The sequence below is a fragment of the Drosophila hydei genome, unplaced genomic scaffold, assembly GCF_003285905.1.
Source record: "Drosophila hydei strain 15085-1641.00,03,60 unplaced genomic scaffold, DhydRS2 tig00008124-arrow-arrow-pilon, whole genome shotgun sequence".
Lineage (NCBI taxonomy): Eukaryota > Metazoa > Arthropoda > Insecta > Diptera > Drosophilidae > Drosophila > Drosophila hydei.
The window spans coordinates 1,229,324-1,256,832 of NW_022045834.1; the positions used below are offsets into that span (position 1 = coordinate 1,229,324).

General features: G+C 35.3%; 3 protein-coding genes across 7 annotated transcripts in view; all 3 read left to right on the forward strand.

Moving 5' to 3' along the window:
* LOC111600347 overlaps positions 1-352 on the forward strand; it is a 40,920-nt gene extending 40,568 nt beyond the window's left edge. For 3 of the 4 annotated variants that reach the window (XM_030225198.1, XM_030225199.1, XM_023316416.2), the window contains one exon: positions 107-352. In XM_030225198.1, the coding sequence (XP_030081058.1) occupies positions 107-262 (156 nt within the window). In that variant the 3' untranslated portion in view covers positions 263-352. The remainder of the gene's footprint in view (positions 1-106) is intronic. The other variant, XM_023316417.2, reaches the window with a different exon arrangement.
* A 1,155-nt stretch (positions 353-1,507) lies between these two features.
* Positions 1,508-27,509, forward strand: part of LOC111600348 (transcription factor HNF-4 homolog) — a 35,597-nt gene continuing 9,595 nt past the window's right edge. The window contains exons 1-2 of one of the 2 annotated variants that reach the window (XM_023316420.2): positions 1,508-2,669; positions 6,391-6,547. In XM_023316420.2, coding sequence (XP_023172188.1) covers positions 6,454-6,547 — 94 coding nt within the window. In that variant the 5' untranslated portion in view covers positions 1,508-2,669; positions 6,391-6,453. Of the gene's footprint in view, positions 2,670-6,390; positions 6,548-21,764; positions 21,896-27,509 lie in introns of those variants that run through there. The other variant, XM_023316419.2, reaches the window with a different exon arrangement.
* LOC115483408 (catalase) lies at positions 3,493-5,171 on the forward strand. The gene has a single exon (XM_030225200.1). The coding sequence runs from the start codon at positions 3,636-3,638 to the stop codon at positions 5,154-5,156; it is 1,521 nt and encodes a 506-aa protein (XP_030081060.1). The 5' UTR covers positions 3,493-3,635; the 3' UTR covers positions 5,157-5,171.

Below are 27,509 nucleotides of genomic sequence, written 5' to 3' on the forward strand. Positions count from 1 at the left end.
AGTCTAACTAAAATTTCTAATTTAATTCAAATTGGATTTTTCATTAATTGTGAAACTTTCTTTGCCATAAAATTTCTAATTGTGATTCCAATTGGGTTCTTTATAGTTAACTGTGGCCGCCATCAAGGACTACAATCGCGGTCGCTCGTATCTAATTGATCTGGCCAAGCGGCAGGGTGTGCCCGTGTTCAATGACATCCAAGCGGCGCTTGAGTGCACCGTGGCCAAGGTGCGCGCGTATAATAACAGAGAGCGCAGCTAAAAAGAAGAACATAAAGAAATGGAAAAATCAATCGTACCTGTGTTTCAGTTCTGCAGCACGTGACAAATCTAAGCTAAATTTTTAATACTTAGTGCAATTTATGTAACTGTCTATTTAATTTAATTTCCTTTTTCATATTTTATGGCCTTACTATAAAAGAAAAACAAAAACAAAAACTTTCTTAACAAATGTGTCTTAATTGTAATTGATATGAAAAAAAAACAAAAAAAAAATCTGTACTAAACTTTGCTACGTATAACTGTTTCCCCACTATGCTTACATACATATATATTATAGATACGTATACGTAATATTCCTGTAAAACTGTAAATGAAATATGTCGTCGCCCAGAGAGCGCATTTCAAAACAAAAACAAAAACAAAATGGAAGAAAGCATTTTGCTTTATACTAATTTATTATTTATTTAAAATACCTTAACTGTACATGTATGCATGTGCATTAACTGAACAACTGTAAATATTAAACACATACATGCATACACACACATACATATATATATATATATATTTAAAATATTCATAAATTTAAGTAAATAATTCAAATATATTTAAATATTTAGTGAGCATTAAACCATATTTACATATACTTAAAAAACAAAAAACATATTAATTTAGTGGCCCACTGTACCCAGTTAGCAGGCAAAAATATCTCAATAAACAAGTTTTTCTAACATAACACAAAAATTTTATATAAAAACATAAAATTTAAATTAAAAAGATTTAATTCATTCAAACAGCTAGGCAGCGATCGCTCTGTTAAATAACAGCTGATTAACATTTATCACAGTTGTGGTAGCTACACAGATATCGATTACAATCATATCGATATTTATAGTATTAGCTTTTTGGAACAGCTGGCAGCACGCTTTTCGATCAGCCGCCCACAGTGCGGCGCACTATGCGACGTGACAAGTGACACACACATACACATGCACGCGAGTAGTGTGTGGAGAGTGAGAGAGGGAGAGAGCGCGCACGAGAATGCCACATTCTTACGCTCTCCGCAAATATTGTTAAAATTTGTGATTTGTTGCTATTTTTTTTTTTGGCGTAGCTTCTTTTTGGTAAACATACAAAAGTTGGCATTTTTGGTTGTATTGTTCGATAAACCCTTTGAATCTGGTTTCGCTTGCCTGCCAATTGCTACGTTCTTCACATTCCCTCACTCACCGACCAATTCGCTGTGCCGTTGGATTTTGCCACTTTGATTTTCAGTCGCCTATTGCTCGTATTCGTCTGTGGTACGTACTGTGCCCTCGTCTAGTTGGACTGTGTGTATTAGTGTGAGCGTGTGGGTTCAGTCAACCCGCTGCCAGCGGCACAGGCCCCCGCTCCAAAAATAATGCAAAGTGTGTAAAATTTTGATTAACAAAAAAAAAAAACAATCAGGCACGCGCGTTTTATGCAATTCTGACGTGTTTTTAAACAGCAAGTGAATAACACAAAAAATATTGTTTGATTTTTGCAAAAACAAATACGTAACAGCAACAGCGGCGTCTGTGTGCTCATGTGTGTGTAACCAAAGCAGCTGTGTAAGTGTAGACGCGAGCGTGCCAAAGAAAAAGAGAGGCAGAGCGAGCAATGAAGTGATAAGTGCATACCGCTCTCATGCTCAAGCTCTCTCTCTCCCTCTCTCTGTGTGTGTGCGAAGGGACTTGTTGCTGCCGTCGCTGGCGACCGTTGCAGACAGAAGCCGTAGTTGAGTTCAAGTGACGACTTCGCACTGAGAACGACCAAAAACAAAAACAATAACAAGAAATATATATATATCGTTTTTGATTGATATAAATGAATATGCAGCAACAGAGTCGCAGCTGAAAATAAAATAAAATCATTTTAATGTCCAAGTGTTCGCCGTTACGTCTTTAATTGGCGCGCAGCAAGAAATACACACAAACAACAAACACAAGCACGAACACACACTCGTCTATATAACATCAAGAGCAACAATAACAATAATAATAACAGTAGGACAGGCAAAAGCCGCTTAAGTGCAACAGTAATAAAAAATAATAATAAGAAAAGAGCCAAAGCAAAACAAAGAAATAGCAATAAGAAGCACACGAAGAGGTGTGCAAGCGTGTAAAATACGATTTGAGTGCCAAAAAAGAAGAAAAAATTAAAAACATCAGCTTTCAATTATAAAGACGAACCATGCAAAAAGCACAAATAGGAAGGAAATCAACAAGTGTGTGACGCGCGTCTCCGTTCGTTCGGTCGTCTGCTCTGCTTCGCTTTCATTCATGCGGTCAACTAGAGTCAACAGCCATAACAGCAGCGGCAGCGTCTGATAAAAACCCAAAGCAACAGCAAAAACAAAAGTAACTGCATACCAGTAATAACAACAACACCAACAACGACAGCTACTTCCAACGGCGAGCTTTCAAGTAAGTTTCCATATGCAACCGTGTGCGTGCGTGTGTGAGTGCATATAGATGTGTATGTGTGTGCAATTAAAGACACACACTCACACATACACACCTTCATTCGCTCTTCTGCATGTGTGTGTTTTGCCTATTTGCTTAACATTTCAGCTATTCAAGCTTTTAGTCTTACTTAGTATATTGACTGCCATTCAACCATGGACACGTGTGTCGCGTGCAAACAGAGCTTTGCATGCGTCGAAAATCTAGCTGATAGATAATTGCCAGAGACAAATTGCCATACTTGATGAGCTAGTCATAAGGTTAGAGTAGAGAGCCAATTGCTGTTTGATCTCTTATCGTTAATAGATAGATAGAGAGCTAGGTACATAACCAAATGAGAATAGTTCGATTGAACGGTTCATTAAATTGAACTACTGAACTATTTGCGGGTGATCAGTGAACGATATATTTGAATCGATTAGGAACGATGATGATGATGACGTCTGTTTGTTACGTTCCAGACTGATGAATGAATAACTGACCTGTTCATGAACGAAAGATTCTATTGAGCTATTTAAGTACTAATGCGAATTGCTTACGAACCACAAAACAAGCATCAATCAAGAACTGCTAAGCTAACGGAACTAGTTCTTAGAATTGACTACGCAATTGAACTAAATCAAATCATGAGTTTAAAATAGATTTCATGATTCATGAACAGCTGAAATATCTTAACTAGAGAATAAATTGAATATATATGAACAGATTAGATAGTATAGTTATAATGAAAAGAAATGTGTTCCGAAATGAGTTTTTTCTTTCAAAATGAAAATGCTTTGAACTTAACATCAACACTCATTTATACGTATTGTTGACTCGTTCAGTTTATATATAATAATCGCTTCAGATTTCCAAATTTTTTGAAGTTGAAATATTCTTCAGTCTCTGTATATTGCACATATCCATACAGTTTAAGCGAAATTCAAAATGTGTTCACGTGATCCGGCTTCCAATCAGTTAATCGATTACAAGAACAAAGATTCAGAACCACCCAAGGAATGCACCACTTCGGGTGGCATACCTATTGGGGTCAAGGATGCAATACAGACGATTGGGCCGCGAGGCCCTGCTCTGCTGCAGGATTACATTTTCCTTGACGAGTTGGCGCATTTCGACTCGGAACGTATACCAGAGCGCGTGGCCTATGCCAAGGGCGCCGGAGCCTTTGGGTACTTCGAATGCACCCATGATATAACCAAATTCTGTGCTGCATCGATTTTTGATCGTGTCAAGAAACGGACAGCGATTGCCATGAGGTTCTCAGTGGCCTGCGGTGAGAGTGGATCGGCGGATACGGTGCGTGAGCAGCGAGGATTTGCGATCAAGTTCTATACGGAGGATGGCATCTGGGATTTGGTGGGCTGCAATATGCCCGTGTACTATGTGCGGGATCCGGCGCTCTTCCCCAGTCTTGTGCATGCCCAGAAACGTAATCCACAGACGCATCTCCGGGATCCGGACATGTTCTGGGACTTTATGTCGCTGCGAGCGGAGACAATGCATGCTCTGCTCATGTATTTCAGTGATCGGGGCACTCCCGATGGCTATCGGCATATGCATGGCTATGGCGGCCATACCTACCGCATGGTAAATCCAAGTGGTGAAACTTTCTATGTTAAGTTCCACATGAAAACAGATCAGGGTATTAAGAATTTGGATGCACGTCGCTGCGCAGAGTTGGCCGCTCACGATCCAGACTATTCAATACGTGATCTGTATAATGCCATCAAGAAGGGCAACTATCCCAGTTGGAGTTTGTTTATTCAGATAATGCTCAACGAGGAGGCCAGAAAGTGTAAATTCAATCCTTTCGATGTGACCAAGGTGTGGCCGCAAAAGGAGTATCCTCTGTTACCAGTCGGCAAATTGGTACTAGATCGTAATCCCACCAATTACTTTACAGAAGTCGAACAGTTGGCATTCAGTCCGGCTCATATGGTCCCTGGCATTGAGCCGTCGCCAGATAAAATGCTTCAGGGCCGTCTGTTCGCCTACGGCGATACTCAGAGATATCGTCTGGGTGTTAACTATATGCAGATCCCTGTCAACTGTCCTTATCGTGTGAATATCAAGAACTTCCAACGTGATGGCGCGATGACTGTCAACGATAATCAGGATGGTGCACCCAATTACTTTCCCAACTCCTTTTGTGGTCCCAAGGAGAGCGCTCGAGCGCTTGCTCTGCAGACCTGCTGTCCCGTTTCGGGTGATGTCTATCGCTATATGAGCGGCGATACGGAGGATAATTTCAGTCAAGTCACCGATTTCTGGACCTACACTTTGGACAATTGCGGACGTAAGCGTCTGGTGCGCAATGTTTCGGAGCATCTATCGGATGCCAGCCAATTCCTCCAGGAACGCGCCGTTAAGCTCTTTACCATGATCCATGCCGACTTCGGACGACTCATGACAGAGGCTCTAAACACAGCCAAGATCTCTAAGTTCTAGTGATTATTGTAATATTTTTGATTGTTATATTTGTTTCAATTGGTTATTGTAATATTTGATTGAATAAATTGTTGAGCATAAAGTAAGAAAATAAAAATGTGGGTTCTATATCCTCATTTCTCAAAATAGGTATAACTATTTTGATATTAGAGTGGAATCAAATGCGCTTGTCACGGTATAACAGTTGTTAACAGTAGAAACGTTGCTTTATATATAATATATTATATATAATATAGTCGCATTATATTTCATTAAGCTCAATATTGTATTTAATAGGTAGACCATATCATTGACGATTCCTAGTATATCGCTTTCTATCCATATTCCCAGCTATCTCAGTTTTCATATATACGAGTATATCAAAACATATTCTATATCTATATCCATATTTCTATTCGACACACATGATATTCATACAAAGGATAGATATAGGATAGTATTATTCTTATACTTAAACTAGCCTATTATAACATTCGTATGCCCACTAAATGTCATATTTAACAGGAAGCTATTCTACCAATACTATATGCAAAAACCCTATTCCACTACCTGAAAATAAGAGTCACGTTTCAGGCACGATCTGAAATATATAAAAAGCTGTTGCCGTGGAGATTAAGTAAAGGGGTAAAGCCGTCCCGATTTGATAGTGAGGACCACGTATATAGTTGCCATTGGCTTATCAAACATTTATGGCTAAAAAATAATAAACGTTTGATAATAATCACTAACTTCTTATCACTGAACCTGAAATTTGTTGTTCTCCACTTTTTTTTTCCGATAGAGAAATGAAGAAATTTTTTTCGACTGTTTATTTCAACGGGCTTTCGGAATAGATTATTTCAATATGATATTTATTTTGGCGCTACGAGTCACAAAAAGCTCTGCGCGTGGGGTGTGTCATAGAGTTGCTTTGGTTTATGAATTGCTCATAAAAATGGACAACTAAAAATGCAGATAAAGCCAATATATCACCAGGCATATATATATATATGTTAGCTGGATCATAAAAATTGGCTCCCTGCCTCGCCTGTCATGTAACCAGAACATAGCTGTATTATACTTAGTATTTTATTGAGGATATTATGGCGGCTTATCGTTCGCTCGCTCCGATCGAAAACCCATTAAAGCTATATAAGACACATTTACGTGTTTCAAATATTGATAGACTAGTTGTATTACAGTTTCCATATATATATATATAAACTAAGCACTTATCGTTATCGTTCGTTTACAGTTGCTAAGCATGACTCGCACATGATTGTGAATTATATTTGATAAGAACGTACACTCGTTTATTATGAAGCACCCCCAAGATCTGACAATTACCGATGGACAGCAGCTAATGGAGATTAATAAAGTGGAGCAAATGGAGCAGGAGCTCAATGAGCCAGGTGAGTGTCATCTAAGGGCTATTAGCCGTCAAGTCTTGAGCACTCATATAACAAAATCGATCGATAGATTCGATTCGGTGTGATAGCTAATCAAGTTATCAATATCATAAATATAAAAATTATATTGAAGCTTAATCCTAAATCATATATATATGCTTCGTTAAGGTATTTTTGTTAATCTATACAATGACTTAAATACTTGAGGGGCTAGAACATTTAATTGGTTACTCCAAAAAACATCGAAAATGAATTGCTCATAAATTTATATCGATCAATTAGTGTTAAGGAAGAAATACAACTATATGCTAAAATATACATGAATAAACTGCATAACCACGTTAATGCTCTAGCACTAAGACTACTGGATGACTCAAGCAACCAAAGGCGACTTAAAAGATTTCATGTCCTAGACCTGCCCTACAGAAATAGATAAATATATAAAGTAGGTAAAGATATGGATTAATCTCATTGGAGCCCAGGCCATCCGGTTATGTAATATTATTGTTAAAACATTTGTTTATTGTCTAGTATAAGACAGATTGCAAATAAAAACAGCAATTTAAAAAAAAAAAAAAATATATATATATATATATATATATATATATATATATATATATATATATATATATATATATATTAATATGATCACATTAAAACACAGTCCAAAAATACTCCGTAATTATTATATTAAATTCAGAAAAATTCTGAAATTACTCCGAATTGATTGCAAAATGTATTATAAAATGCAAATTAAAATAAAAAACTCCGAACATACTCCGAATTTACCTACGCAAATTAAAAGGCAAGAATATTTCCGACTCCACACTCCGAAAAAATGTTTGTTGTACATCCAAGTGAATTATGTTAATGAGCTACTTAGCAATGTTTGTTTTTGCTGCTGAAACAATTAGAAATCCGTTTATACTACTCCGAAATTTTAGATGCCATAAACTCTTAAGTTCAGGGTAGCAATTTCACCTGCCTGCCACGTGGCACGTGCCCGGCCAAAAAAAAAAAGCAAAACATGTACACATAAATGCGCTCAAATTGCGTTTTATATATGCGGATTGCAGCACATGGAACAATATAGGAGTATGCTAGAAGGGGAGGTGGGCGCGTGAATTATAAATAGAAGCGAGATAGCCTTGATAAACCAGCTTGCGAATGGGCGCTTGATAAGCCAGACGAGCAATCATTGTAAATGTTTATAATTTGTTTATTGATTAGCAAGAACTTGTTGTTGGGCGAGCAGATTAAAAAATTGATTAGTCGTGATATAAGCAACTGTTTTACGATCCAATAATTGCAAGCAAAAAATATATATATGTATACATATTTATATAGTAAATAAGCTAAATTGCTAACATGAAGTTTTACAAGACGGCTTAAAATGTTGCTGTCGGGACAGAACTAAAAAACAAAAACAGAAAAACTTAAATTAAAACATTGAAAATAAATCTCAAAATGGCGCGCAAAATAAAAACGAAATACGAAATCGTAAGCGTAATGCTTAACTTAACCCCAAAGGGTTAAATATGCGCAATAGCAAGCACATACGACTTAAAACAAAAAATAAGGAAAACAACAAAAAAAAACTGAGTGAAAAATAAAACCTAGTCGTTGTCGCTGTCGATCTGAAGTGGCCCGGGCTCAAGCCCCTAGACATAAGCCCAGCATTTAATTGTTGAATATTTATAGCTAGCCTAGGCGAGCTAGCCAGCCAGATGTTGACGGAACAGGCCCCTCTCCGGTATGGTTCTGTAGTGTCACCTTTTTAAGCGCTACGCTGACATGACGAAAACAATTTTCAGCTGAAACGCACTCGGCTACTCGCACTTAATATGATTTTTCAACATTGAAATCAGGCATTATATGAAAATAAAAATAAAAAACAAAGAAAAAAACTAGAGTAAAGTAAAGTTAACTAAAGTGAAGTAAAACAAAAAACAAAAAAATAAAACCCGTGCCAAGTAGTTGAGGCATTTGACTGACCCACCCAAAGCTTAATATATTTACACAACACATATAAACTATATGCCTATATGCCTATATACATATATATTTAACTCTGCGCTGATATTATTCTATGGAGGTTATCGGCTAGACGCGAACTCAATTGATTTGTGCATTGCCCCGATTTAATAATATTTAATATATTCCGTGCCCCGCCCCCTCGATCCTGCACTTACGTGAAGGTCTTGTTTTCTTAGTTCGGTTTTTATACTGGATTGCTTATAATTATAATTAAAAATTTAAAGGCTATCTAGATAGTATTTCCGTGCTTATGAAATATATGTATGCTAGCACGATATCAACATCGTTTGCTCCCAAGTGGGTTGTTTCTATTTATATATTTGTTTATTTTTCTTCTCTTTTAGTTTTTATATCCGCTTCGGACACTCGTTAATTTAATCATAGAGATAATAGAGTCGCCTTATGTCACATAAAAGTGAAAACAATAATGCAATTGCTCTTGGGCTCTTGAACTGATTCCGAAACTTTAGATAAATGTCGGTATTGCTTTTTTACTGAATGAATAAATTATGATAATATGAATTAAGATAAAGCACCTGTCATTTCTTTAAAGTTTATATTGGCCTTCAATCTAATGAAAATTAGACCATATTTATGCAAATTATCAGTTCTGTATTAAATAATTTGTACCCAATATGGTAAATGGTAATATAATGAAAAAATTGAGTAAGCTTCTATTTGACATAGCACAAAAAAAAAACAGAAAAATCTACTCCGAAAAAATATACTCCGAAAAATGAACACTCTGAAAATGGCTATTCCGTAAAATTAATGCTTCAATTAATAAGTAGTCCGAAAAATGAACACTCCGAAAAACGTTCCATTCGAAAAATGAAAACTCCGAAAAAAGATTTTTCCGAAAAATAAATATTCCAAAATATGAAATATTGAAAAAACACGAATAATACATAAAATAGGTATTCCGTAAAATGAATACCCCGAAAACTAGGTATTCTAAAAAATTAGCTTTCCAAGAAAAAGAACACTCCGAAAACTGAATATTTCGTCCAAAAATTAGTATGTGTTGAAAAACAACGGAATCAAGACACAGTTGAGTCTACTCCGAAAAAGACTATTCCGAAAAAGTGATTTAACACCCAAAACTATGAAGCACGCCTAAAACAATTCTATCAGCACTTTTAGTTTGCTCTAGCACCGCTCCGAATCAATTACCTTGACTCTGAAAAATTTGTTTCCTGAGCGCTTTAGCCACCATTATCTAATTCGGATAGAGAGGAGCTAAGCGCTCAACTTTATTCCGAGTCAAGTGTTAAGTGCCGAGTTAGTTGATAGTTTTCTAGTTGTTTCCAACGCTACGATACGAGCCCAACACTTGAGCTGATTTTTCAATTAGGCGGTCACCTTTTCTCAATTTCAGAAAGAAAGATCTTCTCTACACATATGAATATATAACATACAGATACAGAAACAGATAGAGATAGATTTAGTTGCATATAGATGCATGCGAAGCACTCAACAATGTGGACACATTTCACTTAAAGTTGTCGCCGCCTAATGAAGTGTAAATAGTAAATTGCAGTCAAACATTATGAATATCATCAGTGATCATCATGACCATTATCATGATGATGATGATGAATGTGCTGAGCATCATTATTGTCATAACAGTCATGAATAATAGCAATAACAATTGCAACTGCAATTGCTTAATGATAATGCTGTTCATGACGCAGATGACGAACAACACATGCAAATCACATGGCTATGCTATGGATATAAAATTCTCTCACACACACACACACACACACTGATTCTCACTCACACTCAGTCACTGCAAAAATAAACTCAGCTCCATCGCTTTGTATGGTTAATATAAATATGTATGCAAATAAAATAATAAAATTTTCGCACAAAACTCACTTAACGAACTACACAGAAGAAGGAGAAAGGGGAGTTCAAAGCGGGACGTGGGGCCATATTGTGGGGTAGCGGTGCGGTGTCTTTTGGCTTGGCTAATTTTCATATTTCTCTGGAAATTGACAGACACTCAAGTTATCCACATGTGCGCAGGCCGGGAAAATGCGACATGCAAACACACACACACATGCATACACTCGCACAACACATCACACAACAATGCCATGAACATGACATGCATTTTATTATACCCTGTAAGTGACAGTGAAAGTGGGGCTATAAACAGATCTGGCGATGATGTATAGACAGCGTGAAGATTTCTTTGGATATGCACAACTAATTTAAGCTAAATGAGAACAGTTAGGCTCAACTGATCTAGAAGTAAATGCTAATCTGTATGTTATTTCAAAATTAAGGAGTAAACTCTTGTTGCTATATTCTTAATGTATCAGGGAATAAATGTTTTTAATGAAACGCTTCTATCTGGCCCTAAACCTTAAGACTATAGGGTATATATTCGCCAAGCATTACTTTCGCGCAGCTTTATGAGCTTTTAGCTTTATTGCAAGCTCTACATTTTTAGAGCTGAGTCTTAACTTTTTGCCTTGAACTAGGTTTGCAAGTATTTTTAATGTAAAAAGCAAATAAAAAACTGCTTAAATAAATTAAATATAAAAATAAAAATTATAAGTATATGTACATGTAATATATGTATTATTATATGCATTTTATATATGTAAAATATATTTTCAAATATATCATAAATTATTTTGATTTTATAACTTAATTGTAATTCACAATTATTTTTTATTTTTGTCAAGTTTTCAAGAATTTGTGATATTAAAAATATAGCAAAAATATAGATTATACATTATATTCGTATATATCTGAATATACGCTATATACCTGAAGCATTATATCCAATTGTACCATATCTTAAGTCCATTTTTACCTTCATATATGTAAATTACAAGCTCTGCAGGGCATCAGCTAGTCGATTATATTTATTCCCTTCCATTCAACTTGTAAACTTGTTGCTTGTCAAACATTACTCAATTGCGAACTGCTAAGCTCTCGTTCTGTTTCCTGAGCTGACCCAGGGTATCAGCTAGTCGATAACATTTGGTTTAGCTTTCATTCAACTTGTAAATTTCGTAGCTTATTCACTTCTTTTAGTTGTTTTCATTATTTTCATCAGACTGACAATCACATGCACACACACACACAGTCACACCACACCCATGCAGGAAACGCCGGGTTGCACACACATACGGGCGACAACTGTACAGTAGTCACAAATTGCGACGATCCTCAGGCAGTGCCATGATTCATTTAGCTCTGTGCGTTCGATTTCAAACCAAAACATATGCGTCATACTCATTCCATGTGAGATATGGTATATATATACATATATATATATATATATTTCCATATTTATGCGCTCATATTTTGTAATTGCAATTAATGCAATCTCTGCCCCATATGACAGTTGCACATGCCGCCGCTCCAATTGCATTGCCCAGAACGTTGCGGACTCATTAATGTGGGGGCATTTGTCAGCCAAGCACTTGTGGGAATCAAAATACTATAAAATCAAAATGAAAAGAAGAAGAAGAACAACACATATTTGTTTGCAGCCAATAAATAATAGAAACTTTAAAGTTAATTAGATTTAGCATTGCCAGAAATTCCTTCTATAATGGACTTAGCTTTATTACTTTGACTCTACTTAAAACTAAATTCACTAAATAGTCTAAATAGTTCACTAAAACAGATTTAAGCTTAAGTAAGGAAAATGTTTTTTTTTTTTTTTTTTTTTTTTTTTTTTTTTTTTTTTTTTTTTTTTTCGTTTTTATTTCTTTATTTTGTTGCAGCTTATTGTCTTAGACTCTATAGCGCATTTAGCTCTAAACCTTAACTAATGGGAGGGCAGATATGCCAATTATTCTGCACTTGTAGCTACTATCTTAATTAGTTCTAATATTGTCTAGAGGATGCAATCTCTTCAGTCTTCGCCTATTGTTGTTTATAGCCAGGTTGCTTGCGAGATGGTTAGGATGCGCTGCAAGTCTGTCCGCGTATCTTGAACTGTGTCGCCCAATGAGTTCAGCAACTGTGGGAATTGCTAAATCCCTATGTAAGACTGAGTTTCTTACAAACCAGCTGGCTCCAGTCCATCTGCGTAGTGCTTTATTCTGCAGGGTCTGAATTTTGTTCCTTGTAGTCTTCGCCGAGGAGCCCCATAGAGAGATACCATATACGAAGGTTGGGACAACTATTGCCTTGTAGATGGCGGCCTTGCTGCTGTAAGACAACTTGCTTGAAGCTCTCAGCATCCAGTCGAGGGTTTTTAGCTTGCTTTTGCATTTTGAGGTTACTTGACTTATGTGCGCTTTAAAAGTCAGCCTTCTGTCAAGAGTGATACCAAGGTACTTTACTTTTGAGGCTTTGGGAATAGTGGGCCCCAATGCAACGCTTGGGCAATCTCCTCTTCTAGTGGCGAAGGTAGTATGTACAGACTTTTGTGCATTAATGGTGATACACCACCGTTTTGCCCAGCGTCCGAAAGAGTCCAGATATTTTTGTAGTGAGTCTGAAGCTTCTTGCGCAGATACGTGACGTGATAAGATGGCGGTGTCATCTGCATAGGTCGCTATGAGTACTGCATCTGTACTTCCTATATTTGGCTCGGGAGTTGGCATATCTCCTGTGAATAAAGTATAAAGTGTTGGGCCTAGAACACTACCCTGTGGTACTCCAGCCATAATTGGTCTAGTCAAGGATACTGTTTGCCCCCTTGACACTTGGAAGGTTCTTCCAATAAGGTATGAGGATAGCAACGCGAAAAATGGGGCTGGAAGGGTGGTCCTCACTTTCTGCAGCAGTCCCAGGTGCCAAACTCGATCAAACGCCTGTTTGATGTCTAAAAAGACGGCAGAGCAGTACATCTTTTCTTCAAAGGCTCCAAGGATATGGTGCACAACTCTGTGAACCTGTTCCGGTGTTCCATGCTGTCTCCTGAAGCCAAACTGATGGTTTGGAATGGCCTCCTGGCGTCCCAGATGTGTCAGTACTCGTTCCAGAAATATTCTTTCGAATATTTTGGAGAGTACTGGCAACAGGCTAATTGGTCTGTACGACTCAATTTCTCCCACGGGTTTGCCAGGCTTAGGAATCATCACAATCACGGCGCGCTTCCAGCAGGCTGGAAAGTGCCGGATGCGGAGCATGGCGTTGTACACCATAGTTATGTAGTCTATGGTGGAGTCAGGCAGTGCTCTAAGGACTCTGCCGTTTATTAGATCATATCCAGGGGATTTTTTTGCCTTCACTCTTCTGATGTGTTCAAGAACCTCTTCTTTTGTACATCCAGTTATCTGGTCTTCAGCTGGGAGGGGCGAGAGAACGATGTCTTCTGTTGCTTCGATTTCTGAGGCCTCTGCGGTAATCACCGGCGTGAATTGGTCTTGAAGGTGGTTTGCAAAAGCCTCAGCTTGAGCTTCGTCTCCAATGTGCCAGGAACCAGAAATGCTCCGAATGGGATGACGTCGTATTGGCTGCCGTTTGAGCTTTCTTGTAAATTTCCATAATTGAAACTCTGCGTCAGTGGGCGATTCAGCTCGTACCAGCGCATCGCTGATACACCTCTTTTGAAGCAGGGCGAGAGCAGCTTTAAGATGCCTCGTGGCTTCGTTGTACATGGATTTGGCATCAGGCGTGCGTAATCTTAACCAGCGTCTCCTGGCCCATCTTTTGTGTATTAGTAGGTGTTGGGCCTCCAAGGTGAGGGGGATGTTGTACGGAGACTGTTGTCTTGTTTGGCAAGATGGTGGGGCGGCTTGGTGCGCAGCTTTGACTATTTCTTCCTGCAGTTTGTTTGCTGCGTAGTCCACGTCTTCAGGAGTGTTAAGTTCCATTTCTATGTGCAAAGAGTAATGGAGCTCGCGCCTAAAGACTCCTAAATCTGATCCTGCTGGCAGTAGTTGTTTCCTAATGGGCAAGGGCTGTGGCTGCGCGTGGATTGTGACTATTAGTGGCAGGTGGTCAGAGGATAGGTCCAAGGATTCTTCAATGGTCAATTGCCGGTCACAGATGCCTTTGTAGACAGCGAAGTCGATTGCCGAGGGCCTGTGTCCATTAATTGGGTAACGGGTGGGGGCTCCAGTCGCCAATATGCTGAATTGTAAGTTTTGAATCGCCTCAAATATGACTTCTCCGCGACGATTCGCACTATTGCTTCCCCAAAATGGGTGCCATCCATTCCAGTCGCCGCCGATGAGGGTCTTATTCAACCTTTGGCCTAGAACCTGTTCCATGTGATGATCACACAGACCAGTGTTTGGCGGAAGATAAATTGACGCAACTTCGATCGCTCCAATAGACGTAGGCAGGGTGATGGCTGAGACCTGCATTGTTGCGTTGCAAATTGGCAGTAAAGGTGTATGCGGTATTGTTGCTCGTATGAGGATTGAGGATCCACCAAAGCAGTTTGCTCCTTCACCATGAGCCTGATAGTGTTCGTATCCGAAAATTTGTGTAGTGGGGCACTCATGAGTTTCTGTTATTAACATTATATCTATGTTTTCTTGTGAGAGAAACGCAGCCAGTTCCTGAGTCTTGTTTCTCAGGCCATTGGCGTTCCAGATACCCACACGTAAAGCCATTATTTGTAGGCAAGCTTGGTTATGATGGCCATTAAACTGTTTAGCATGGTTGCTTGTTGGGATTGTACTTCTCGCATCGCTTTGAGCTCGGCATTAATTGCGTCAAACTGACGTTGTTGTTGCTGAAGCATTTCAGTGAACAAAGTGTCACTTGTGGTATTCTTATTTGACGGTCCACCTCTAGCGGCCTGTGCGTAAGAAACACCACTAATAGGCGTTGCAAAGCTCGTGGCTTGGGTAATGCTCCGGGGCCTTGTAATTTCGGAAGCAGTACTCGGACCCGTAGACGGTGTTTGTGTGGGACTCCTTTTTTGTGCTGGGGATTGCAATTTGCGCAACCGCTTGTATACTTGGCAGCCCTTATAGTTGGCTGGGTGCTGTAACTCACAGTGCACACAAGTTGGTGCCTGGTCCTTTTCGCGGGTGCAGTCTTTGGATGCGTGTTTCCCGGCGCAACGCACACATCTGGGAGCTTTGTGGCAGTAGCGTTGTGTGTGTCCAAATTCTTGACAGCGATGGCATTGTGTCAGGTCGTTGTATCTTCTTGGCAGTTCCACTGTGCAGCGTTGCCTGCAGACAACTCGAATGTCCAAAATTTCTTTGTTGTTGGGGGCCTGAGCCACGTCAACAAAAAATATATTTAGCGGTGTTTTGTCCATACGGCTCAGTGGGTTGTGCACATTTGTAATTGTGTGGCCTTTGGTTTCCAATTCCTTTTTAATTAGTGTTGTATCAGTGCTGGAGTGAAGCCCTTTGAACACGACTCTATATGGTTTGTCCTCCTTAAGCTGGTAGCAGTGGAACTCCAATTCCAGCTTAGTAAAGTGGTCTATAACTCTGCGATAGTCCTCACTGCATTGGGTTAATACACCTATGTTATTCTTCTTTGGCTTAATTACGTATGATTTAGCATCAATTACTTTATCTATTATCTGTTGAAGTAGGGCCACAGACTTGATGTTTGGACACCATATGGGGGGCGGACGAGGTTTCGGAGTAGTTTGCTGGTCGGTCAATACTGGGGCTTCTGGAGCTACAGGTGATTCGCTGTAGTCTTCATCTTCTTCTACGAGCAGTGAAAATCGATTTTCTGATATTAATGCTGCATTGCTGGTGCTTGGTTCGTCGAAGATGAGCCTTTTCTTGATGGTTTTTGGTGAATTTGGCTGTTTACGTTTCGTGTTTTTGTTGTTAGTGATGCCTTGCACGGAGGCGATATCTATTTTTGAGTTTATTGGCATGATGGAGGCTTGCCTATTTGCCATCACAACGTTAAGCTGGGCTTGCATTTCTGCATTTACCTTTACAGCTGTAGCGAGGTTATTGACATTAGATGTCATCGCGGATTGTGCTTTTGAGTGCAGGCGCACTCGCGCCAAGCGACGAAATTTCGTAAATTGCAATTAAAGCAATTGAGTTACGCGGAAGCAAGCGATAAGAAAACGCTGCGTGTGCGGTTTTTGTTGCTGTTGCGTTGAAGAATGCACCGCAAAGTTCTATTTTTAGAACTCTGCAGCAGTAGAGCTTAAGCGAAGGCTGTTCGAATTCACGTCTTTACAGGTCGAACGACTGATCGCGATTTTTGAAGGAAAATGTACTAAAATTTTTAGTCTGTTTATAAAAGGAACAATTAAGTTTGAGCAGGGAAATATTTGAGATCGATGTTTCTCTTATAGTGCCCGAAGCAAAGTCCAGATAGTACAGAAAATAAATAAAATATTATTATAATTTATATTAGTATTATTATTTTTTTATAATTTAATGTGGGCTTTTTTTAATTTTTAATATTTTTATATTTATTTTTATTCACTTATAAATATTTGTATTATTATTAAAATTTTTATAATTTAATATAGAAATAATTAAAAAAATAATTATATAAATTTGAATAGTCTGATAAATCAAACCAATATCCTAAGTTCAAAATGAAATATTATAATCTAACCTATATATATATAAATATATATTAGCTTAAGGAAAAGGAAACGGAAAGGTATATCTTGTGTTTTCCCGGATTTTGAATATATTACGCCAGAGGAAATTGAGAAAGTTGTCTTAGTATGATAAAGAATATGCGCGCTCAAGCCAAAGCTATATATAGATATATCTAAGTAGTCTGATGCAATAGTTGAGCCAAACAGAAATCAAACAAAATGGGTTAACTATATATAAGATTAAATATATATTTAATACACATATATATATATTAAATATATAATTAATAATATATATTCTGGTAGGCTTGAATCTATATTTTTCCCGGAATTGCTTACAATTAATTTTGATAGCATATCACGTGAGATATTTAACTGATTGATAAGCGTTAAGCTTAATTGATTTGGCTAAACGCTGTGACGTCACAAGCACGAGTGCCAGCCTCAGCGATGACGTTGCCAACTTTAGCCGGGCATTCAAAATCAAAAAAAAAAAAAAATAAGTCAAAGTACAACTGCACAACAAAAAGAAACAACAACAACAACAAAAGTAAAAACAAAAGCAAAAGCAATAACAAAAATGCCATCGCCTTCGCTTCCACCAACACCGTTTGATTTCGTCACAGAAATTCCGGCGTATTCAGCAGCGCCGGCTAAAGTGCGAGAAATACAACAACAACAACAACAACAACAATAAGAGACGCCGACGTCCATGTCGCTCTGGCTTTGCCTCCAGCTCCGATGATTGTGCATGAGTAAGTGATGTGTGCGACACGGGTGTTGAATGTTGAATGTTGAATGACAATCGCAGGGGTGCACACACACAGACACATATACACACACACTCACACACACTTGCACTGCCAGCGAATTATATTCAATTGAATCACAAGTATCAATCAACGCCCAACGTCCAGCTCAGCTTTGAAAACCAGCTCAAAGAATAAACAAAAACAATTGAGCCTTAACAGAAAATGGAACGACTAGCACATACTCTGCAAGAGACTTTTAGATTCGAATTTCATATAAGAAAATTATAGATAGTATCTATTGGTGTGACCTACCAGGATTATACTACGATAGCAATTGGAACTTAGAAGTTGAAATTTTTATACATTTTTGGTTTCTTTTATTAGGCATGGGAAGTATACATACCTATTAGATCTTTGAAAAAGGAGCATAGCAAGCATATTTTTTTATCTATATATTATTATTTATATGTATTCAAGAAAATTAGAGAACTGTAAAAGAATCATATATAGAATTCAGAATAATATATATAACTTTTTTAAGATATATACAGAATGCGAAATAGATAAATAATATAAATAAAAAAAACATATAATACAAGTATCTTATATACTATATATAGTATCTATAACTTTGCATCTATATCTTATGACAAACCCTATATCTTTATTTCTCTGTTACACACAACAACTCATGCACATCATACCCAACTGTTGTCTACTGTTGCCTGCAACCGGCAAATTCTTTCACTTATTTTTGTGAAGAAAAAAAAATGTTTAAAAACAACTTGTCTTTGGCAGCGGTACCGGTACCAGGGGCACCCTATCAAGGCGAATCATTAATCTATGTACGATTTAGTTGCTCGACTGCCAGACACGGCTCACAGCGTTACCATCCCAGCCTGGAGCTGTGCCTGTTTCACAACCAGACTTCTTTTTGTTTTATATAGACAAAGATACACATATACATACAATATATATATATATATATATACATATATATATGCATGTCTATATGTGTGTATGTATGTTAATATATATATTTATGGCCCGTGACTGATAAGCCAGCGCCTTTGACAGCTTAGCTTGGCTGACTGCTTCACTCTCGTATCAACAGAGCGACCTATAATGTACAAATGTATATATATATATATGTATATATATATCTGTATCTGTAGAGCTGACAGTTGCTACTGAACTCCGGGATTCAGATAATGATAAAGCGGGCCACTCGACGCTGTCGCCAGAGCTGTGCGATATGCTTGTTTGCCAAGCTGAAAGTGATCTGATCCACAAATAGGCAGACGCAGACACGCAGGCCAGGCCTATGAGTGTACCACAATTGGAATAATCTAGAGAGACACAAAACGAACAGCTCATACCCTAACCAAAATAAATAAAGGCATCGCATTACAAAATATTTTTATTGGCTTTGTGTTGTGACAAGTGCTAAAGTTCCTCTAGCATAAGGCTACGGCTTTTTGCTCATTGAAATAATACAAGAATACAAATATAAAATATATATAAATCCGATAAATATTATTTGCAATAGATTTTATTAAAATGAAAATTAAATTTTTGTTTTGGCTAAATAATAAATGCTGTTTTATTATTTAACACAAGAGGAAATGGTTTATATTTATATTAAATCTTTTTGATAAATAAATATCATTTATTTATTATATCATATCATATCATATATTGATAAATAAATATACATATAATAAAACAAAAATTAATTTTTAAAATATTTTTAAATATAAAAATTAAGCAATTTTCTTCAATATAAAAATTATTATATAAACTATTTTAATTTTTTTAACAATATTCTTTCAAAATGCATATATAATTTAAAAACATGTATTTTTATAAAACAATAAATATTGTTAAAAAAAATTAGAATAGCTTATATTAAGTAATATAAATATATTTATATTTATATTATATTTATAATATATGAAGTGTGATTTGTGTGAAACTAGAATTTAATATATATTCAAATTTATTTACTTTTAAAAAAAACGTAAATAAGTTTATATTTTTATAATAACTAAGTGCTGCAACCTCTGTCTGGCTCTTACTCACTCTCCCTCCCTCTATTTTTAATCTCTGTGTCTTCCAATTTCCTCATACTACTCTCGCTCTTTTCACTCTCCCGTCTCTCACTGTCCCCCTTCCACTCTCTTAACATATCTCTCTTTATTGTTTTCAAATATTTGCCATTGTCTTAATACTCTATTTTAGATCTTATACACAACTCCTTCACGCCTTATCAGAATGATTAAAGCTTTGCATTGTTTTGATATACTTTTAATTTTAGTTAGCTAACTCTGTCAGCTAAAGAGTGAAAGGAAGACGGATTTGACTGTCAATATAATTAGTATAAAATAGATAAAAAGATTACAATATATTTGTGTAACTTGATGTATTCAAGTTATAAGTTATAACTTAACTTATAACTAATTTTTTGTTGCCTTTCAATTATTGATAATTGTATTTACAATATATTTGCTTATAAATATTTGAGTTTCAATATCTTGTTGTTTGTCAAGATATTTTGTAAATTCTAATAAAACTTCAAACTGAACTCTAGTTGATAAAAAAAGCTGTTAGAAAATAGCCAAAAAAAATTTGCGACGCCAAAATGCGTAGGTAAATCTGAAGTACAGTCGCGATAATCGCGCCGCAAATCTAAATAAATAAAAGAAAAAAAAACAAAACCAAAAAGCTTCAAATGATTGTATGATGTTTATGTTGTTGTTAATGTGCGACACTTTGTGTGCATACATATGTATAACAGCCATTAAACAATTAGACCTGTGTATGCACATATAAATATATATACGTGTATATATGTATGTATATACGTGTGTAGAGAGCCAGAAGATTGATAACAGGCCAGAACAGAGCCGACTGCGCATGCCCTGGCTGACTCGCTGGCACGAACACAAGACGATCCGAGCACCGAGCTGTAATCGCCGTAAATTGTTAACAATTTTTTGCTAAGGCAACAGCAACAAGTGCAGCAACAGCAACAACAACAACAACAACAACTAGCATAGTAATAATATTTAATAAACTTTATGTGTGTTTGCCGTTTGGCGAGAGCCTAGAGCCGAACGCACGTCGATCGAGTGACAGCGACAGCGACGTTAGCTGTGGCAGCAGCAGCGGACTGCGCTGTTGTCGTTGCTGAGTCGCCGTTGCTGTCGCCGCCGCCGTCGCCGGCCGACGTTGACTTCTATATCTACAACAAATAATATTAAGACAGTTAGTACGTGCTGAGAACATTATTTGAGGTTTAGTCAGTGTTTCGCACTGGGCGGTTATAATACATAGAAGCACCGAGAGCACCGACATAGCCGGTGTCCGTCGTCGTCGTCGTCGTATTGTGCCGGTTGACATCGCAAGAACTAACAAAAATAAACACAATCAATTTGAATTTAGACAAAAAATTCACAATATTCCAAAAAAAAAGAAGCAAAAAAGACTGTGATAAGAGAAATAGTTGAACAACAACAAAGAGAAAATACTTAATTAATTAGCATTATTTATTTATGTGTTGCAACTTGTTAACCCCAAACCTGATTATCGATGTAAATATATCTAGATATATCTATCTATATATATATAGACATATATATGTATCGTTGAAAAACATTTCGAGTATCGTCTTCGTTATTTTCAATTTTAATTTGTGCAAATATTGAACTTTACTTACGTGTATGTGTCTCCGTGTGTGTCTGTGTGTGTACAACAACAACAAAATATGCGCCAACAGCAATTTGTGTGAAAATAAATTTGCGCCGAGTGTGAAGGATTTTCAAATATTTGCCCATTGTCGCGTCTTGCAAGCTGAGAAAAAACGAGGAAACCACTCTGTGAATAATAATTATAGTTAGATATATATATATATAGATATATATATATATATATCTAAATTAATTGCATAGAAACGTTGGCCAATTAGTTCATAACAAATGTATGCCTCAATGTTGCCCAGTTTGTTAAATATGAAAACCGAAAATTTAACAAATTCGGGCTATGACGATCCATTCCTTTTGGAGGAGAATCTATTGCAAATGATGGGTGAGTTCAGGCGTACAGTCTTACAGAGTATATTGTTATATATTTTAATCTGTAGCCATGATATTTAGCCTTGTTATTATGGCTTTATGGCGCCTCGTCCAGTATTCGATATGCGCCATTATCGTTAAGCACATATATCTGTATATATCTTTGATTTTACAAGCCCAATAGAACTCAGGGCTATTTTTTGTTAAGAAGCTTATCTAAGCATACACTGAACGAAAATTTATTACTTTACAATATCAAATTGGGTATTTGTAAGAGTATTTCAAATAAAATTGAGCTTGAAATATTTTCGATTATTTTTTGAGGATTTTGCAATTTATAGATTTTTGTTTTTCGATTTTTGGAATCTGCTACGATTTCAATAGTTTCTCACTTCCTTTTAATTTTCATTGCATACTTTTGGCATACTCGTCGAGCACCTGCTGAGTACATTTGAACTTGACTTATCATTATCAAAAAAACATTTATTTTAATAAGAAAAACAGTTATTATCGTGCTGGCTTAGATTAAATGCCCCTGCAGACATATAACTCATATATATATAGTTTATATATGTAGGCAGTACAATTTTTGAGTATAGCCTTTGCAGTTAGGTTTTTTATAGGTAATTTAATATATCTTTAAAATCAAAAGATTTTGTTACCTTTAAAATTGCTCTGCTCTATATTGAAAAGATCGCGATTATTACGATTTTTTAATGAAATAATATAGTAAAGATTTATACAATACAAATTATAACTACTATTAGTATTATTTGTTAGCTTGTTTTGAGGCCCGGCAATACGTGATTCAACACCAAAATTTATTTTAAAAATCTAAAATTAAATCAAGAAAGATTTGAAACTTTAATGTTTAAAAATATAGAAAAGACAGGTGATTGAAGCTCAATTGACTCATCTTTTGATACAGATTAAATATATGTACATTTTTAAAAAGTCTAGCTGCAATATTTTATAAATATATATATTCATAAAATATAAATTTAAAAAAAAAATGTAAAAAAAAAAAATTAAAAATTTATTAAAATATTAATTAAATTAAAATAAAAAATATATTTATTATATTATTATTATATAATAAAAATAAAATAAAATATTTATTAAACTAAAAAGCAATTTAAAATTAATTTAAGTAAATATATATATTTTTTTTGAATATTTACATATTATATACTAATTAAAGTTTAAATTTATATTTAACTTCTGGCTAAGAGCATTTAGCCTTCGTTCTTCTAGCACCATTTCTGCTCTTCACTAACATTTTTATATTCCTTTATATTTTTTTCCTTTTCTTTCTGATTTGCTTGCGTACATTCGCTTCGCTCTGATAAGATACATTTTAATAGCGCGTGTTTATACTTTTGTTTTTATAATTTCGTTTTTCTTTTTTCCTTTTGACAACAGTTCCAAAAATATATCAAAATTTCACTTTCTGTGATTGTATAATAAATATATATTATATAAAGTGTAAACATTGCCAATATATGTCATGTTTAAATATATAATATACATATATTATATTTACCATATCTGAAGAGTTTTTATAATTCTTCTACTTTACGTGAATCGTGTTAGATTTTTTATCAAATTCTTTTTCATGTTTTCTATTTTCTGCCTCTGATTAGCACAACTTTATTGCAGTGCTTATCAAAGATTAGCTCTTGCATTTACATATAGAATAAGCTCTACTATAGTTGATTAGATTTTGCTCAAAACAATCATAAAACACGAATTGTGATTATGCGGACTTTTGGGGGTCTTTGCGAGTGTGTATGGCATCAGGTATATTCTTAGATTATTAATGTTGCTAAATATATATATGTACATATGCATATCAGTATAAAATTATATATATTTGTGAGCTTATTATCTTTGATCTAGGTCTGTGTTTTATTTTACATTTGCAATTATTTTTACGGCATATAAAATCACATTAAAGAACAATTAGCTCAATGGATATTTTGCTCTCGTGTTTAAACTGTATCTAAATACATAAATCTAGTTTGTTTAACATTCCATGAAAATAAAATTATATATATAAATATATACATATATATAGGTATATTATGAACACGAGATGCTCATATACGTTATTAAAAAATTATAAGCAAAATGATTACAAAGACTTTTAAATTGTTCAAGGAAATTTACATTAATAAATTTAATTAAAATTACTTGAATTGTATAAATATTAATAAGGTAGTATTTTTTATTATACATATTTTTGTTTAAGATTTATTGCTAAGAACTAATATATAATAAATAAAAAGTAATAAAATAAATAATAAAACTATAAATAGAATTTAGTAATAACTCATTTTTTATTTAAAGACTATTCAACAATTTTTACAAACTTATGAAATTTTATAATTTTATTTTTATATTTCCTTTTTAAAGCACGTACAATCTTAACATTCGAAACTACTTGAGAGCATCTCAGAGATTGATTCATCTATCTGATCGTCTTTTGCTTCAGTTTATCGCTTGTGACTTAATTATTTTGTTTTCATTGGCATTTCACACACGAATGCTTTAATTAATTATTAATTGCATTCATATTTAAGACGTAGACGTCAAATTATTGAGTATTGCTCACCTCCGTTGGCCCCTCTGCCAGGGTATTGAGTACCGTAGTATACTCGCTTGTGATCATATAGCAACTGCGGCCCAATCAACGTTTATTTTAACTGCACGTGTTATTTGTAGATACTTAGCTTTAATTTCTTGTAATTATTCAGCTACCTAATAAAATAATCAATAGCTTGGCCGCTTGCAGTGATCCAACCGGAAATACTAGACATACACACACAAGCATTCAATGAAAAAAGTAGACAAAAAAGGGGGTAGCCATGAAGAGGGCGGATCATTTACACTTGAGACACACTCGAAAAACTAGCGTAATTACTTATTGATAACAGCAAAAATATAATATACTGCCAAAATCGTAAAGCCACGCACTTGGCTGAGGCTTCATAATTAAAATTGATAGCGAAATGACACAATTGTCTGACTGTGACAAGCACGAAGCTTGAATACCCTTACAGAAAGAGAACTGAAGATACATTCATTACATTCATACATTAAAAACATTTAGTAAATGAATTGAATGTATTCCTTTCCATTTCCACGAAGATTTCTTAGAAAACTGAAAAGCTCTTTTTAACGACGAATTGCCTGTATATAGTCAGATATAAATGTATATATATATATTATAGACAGTCAAATATATAATATATCTCTTCTGATATATGACAGTATGATATATGTATTCTATAGTATTCTATATTATAGTTCCATATATGATAGTACGTTGTGTGCTAGTTCCGTATTAATCGTAATTAAGTTTTGTTAAGTTGTCTAGAAAAGCAAATAAGTTTTTCACACAAGAAATCATTTTTAATGATCGACAGCTATAAATACATATATAAGACAATCATAGGAACGATCTATCTATAGCACAAAGCTAATATTTAAATAAGAAATGCATAATAATTATGAACAGATCAAAAAATTTGTATTTACATAATGAAATTGTATTAACTATACGATATATATCGTATATTACGATATTTGTAGTTTTACTAAAGAAGTCTATTTGTGGTAATTCTGAATATATTTAAAAAATATGTTTCTTATTGAGTTAAGCCTAATGCAGACATAATTTGTGATATGTTTTCTGCTAGTTAGGGTATTTAAAATGTCAAAAGCTGATTCAGACAGCAACAAACCCAAATAAATGGTAGCTTATTGATTATGCAGACATATTAGAAACGAGCTACTTGATAAGCCCATCCATAAGTATCTATAAGATACACTAGATAAAAGATATGTATAACAGAAGAAGAAAATAAGATTGTATTAAAAAAGAGGTATATATTAAATAAGTATTATATGTAGTTTACAAAGGTAGATAAATAGATAACATATTTAAATAAATGAAAAGAAAAGATCTGAATCATATATAAATTATAAATTCAATAGCCAAAGAATGTCATATTTCATTTTATAATTTTCTCTTCTTCATATACTTCTTGAAGTGCTTTTTCGACACTCACAAAGAAACCTTTTCACTCAAGTAAATAGAACATAATTTGTATGACAAAAAACATTATCGATAGCCAAATTGAAACTTGAAATTTGAACTTTGTACCTGAACGAAGCTATTTTTGGGGTAGGTCCATGCCGAATCGAAGTATTCCTGACTTTCTGTGTGCTTATCATGCTTTGAATGTGGTCCAATCACTGTGACTGGCCAAAAGCTGTTGAGGCCCCATCCGGCCCAAAAACAACAACACTTCGTATGTGTTCTTGAAAGGTGTTTAACATAAAATTAAAAACGAAAACAAAAATAAAACCCAAAAAAAAATTACTGATGATACATCTAAACTATAGTTGAAGAGGTGGCTGGGCTTAATGGAAAAGCTTATTAGTTTATACGAGCTGCTGATGATTGCCGAGACAAGTCAAGTTCTAAATGTCGCCGGCAATGGCAGCTTAGTTCAAGGCAAAGACGTAATTTAATTGCACGGCGTCTGTTTGGAGATACAAATGTATCTGAAACACGTTAGAGCCCAATTAAAAAAGAGCCAAGACACTAAGACTAAAGCAAACATTTTAAATAGAAAATTACACCCGACTAGATATATGTATATAAGAGCGTCAGGTCGTATGATAGCTATAGATACAGATACATTTGCAATTGCAGATACAGATACAGATACAATAGCCCGCTTACATATAGTTAGACAAGTTATTAACAAGCAGCAGCACCAGCAGCAATTGCTTTATATGATTGAACCAGCTTATTGTCTTACCTGCTTTGACTTTTTGTTAATAACAATTTAATTGAGACGTTTTTTAGCATTTTAATTATAGACAATATGCGCGCAATTATTCGTCATAAAGATAATGATAATTTCAATAAAAAATAAAAAGTTGATTCTTACATTTGAGCGACGTTAGCTAATTGGTTCAAGTCCGCTTTAAGATATATCTATAACTAAAAAAAAGAGAAAGAGAAACAAGTTTCAACAATGTCATACACAAATATATATATTTATCTAACTATTTGACAAGTATTTGAATTTTGGAACCAATATTGGACTGACCTGGGAAATTCCTTGGCCCCAGCCACAGGCATTTCACATTTTGAGTCTAATAATCCCTGAATCGGTTAAACCCTTTCACAAGCACTTGTTGTGATTTCTGTATATTCACACAGCTGTCATATCTTTCATGTGCCGATTGGCTCATAATCTATATATATGCATATATATAGACACTATATACTATCTATTAGCCCTTTCTAATGTTTAGCACAAATAAATGACCTGCGGGTTTTTCGGCCTTATTGCATCTCATCGCCGATAACAGTTGACAATGAGGTGACAATGACGCGATAGTGCACTTCGTGTGGGTTCCAATAAAACACCGACTACACGCGTATATCTCAGTAGATAAGTCTGGGCAAATATAGGCATAGGTCACGCTGGTTGCGGATGAGCTCAACATTATCTTTGCATTTGCATTTGCATTTGGGTTTTACGATCTGATTTGTTTGATGACATTATTATTTGATTGGATAAATATACGCTTTTTCACTTGTCATT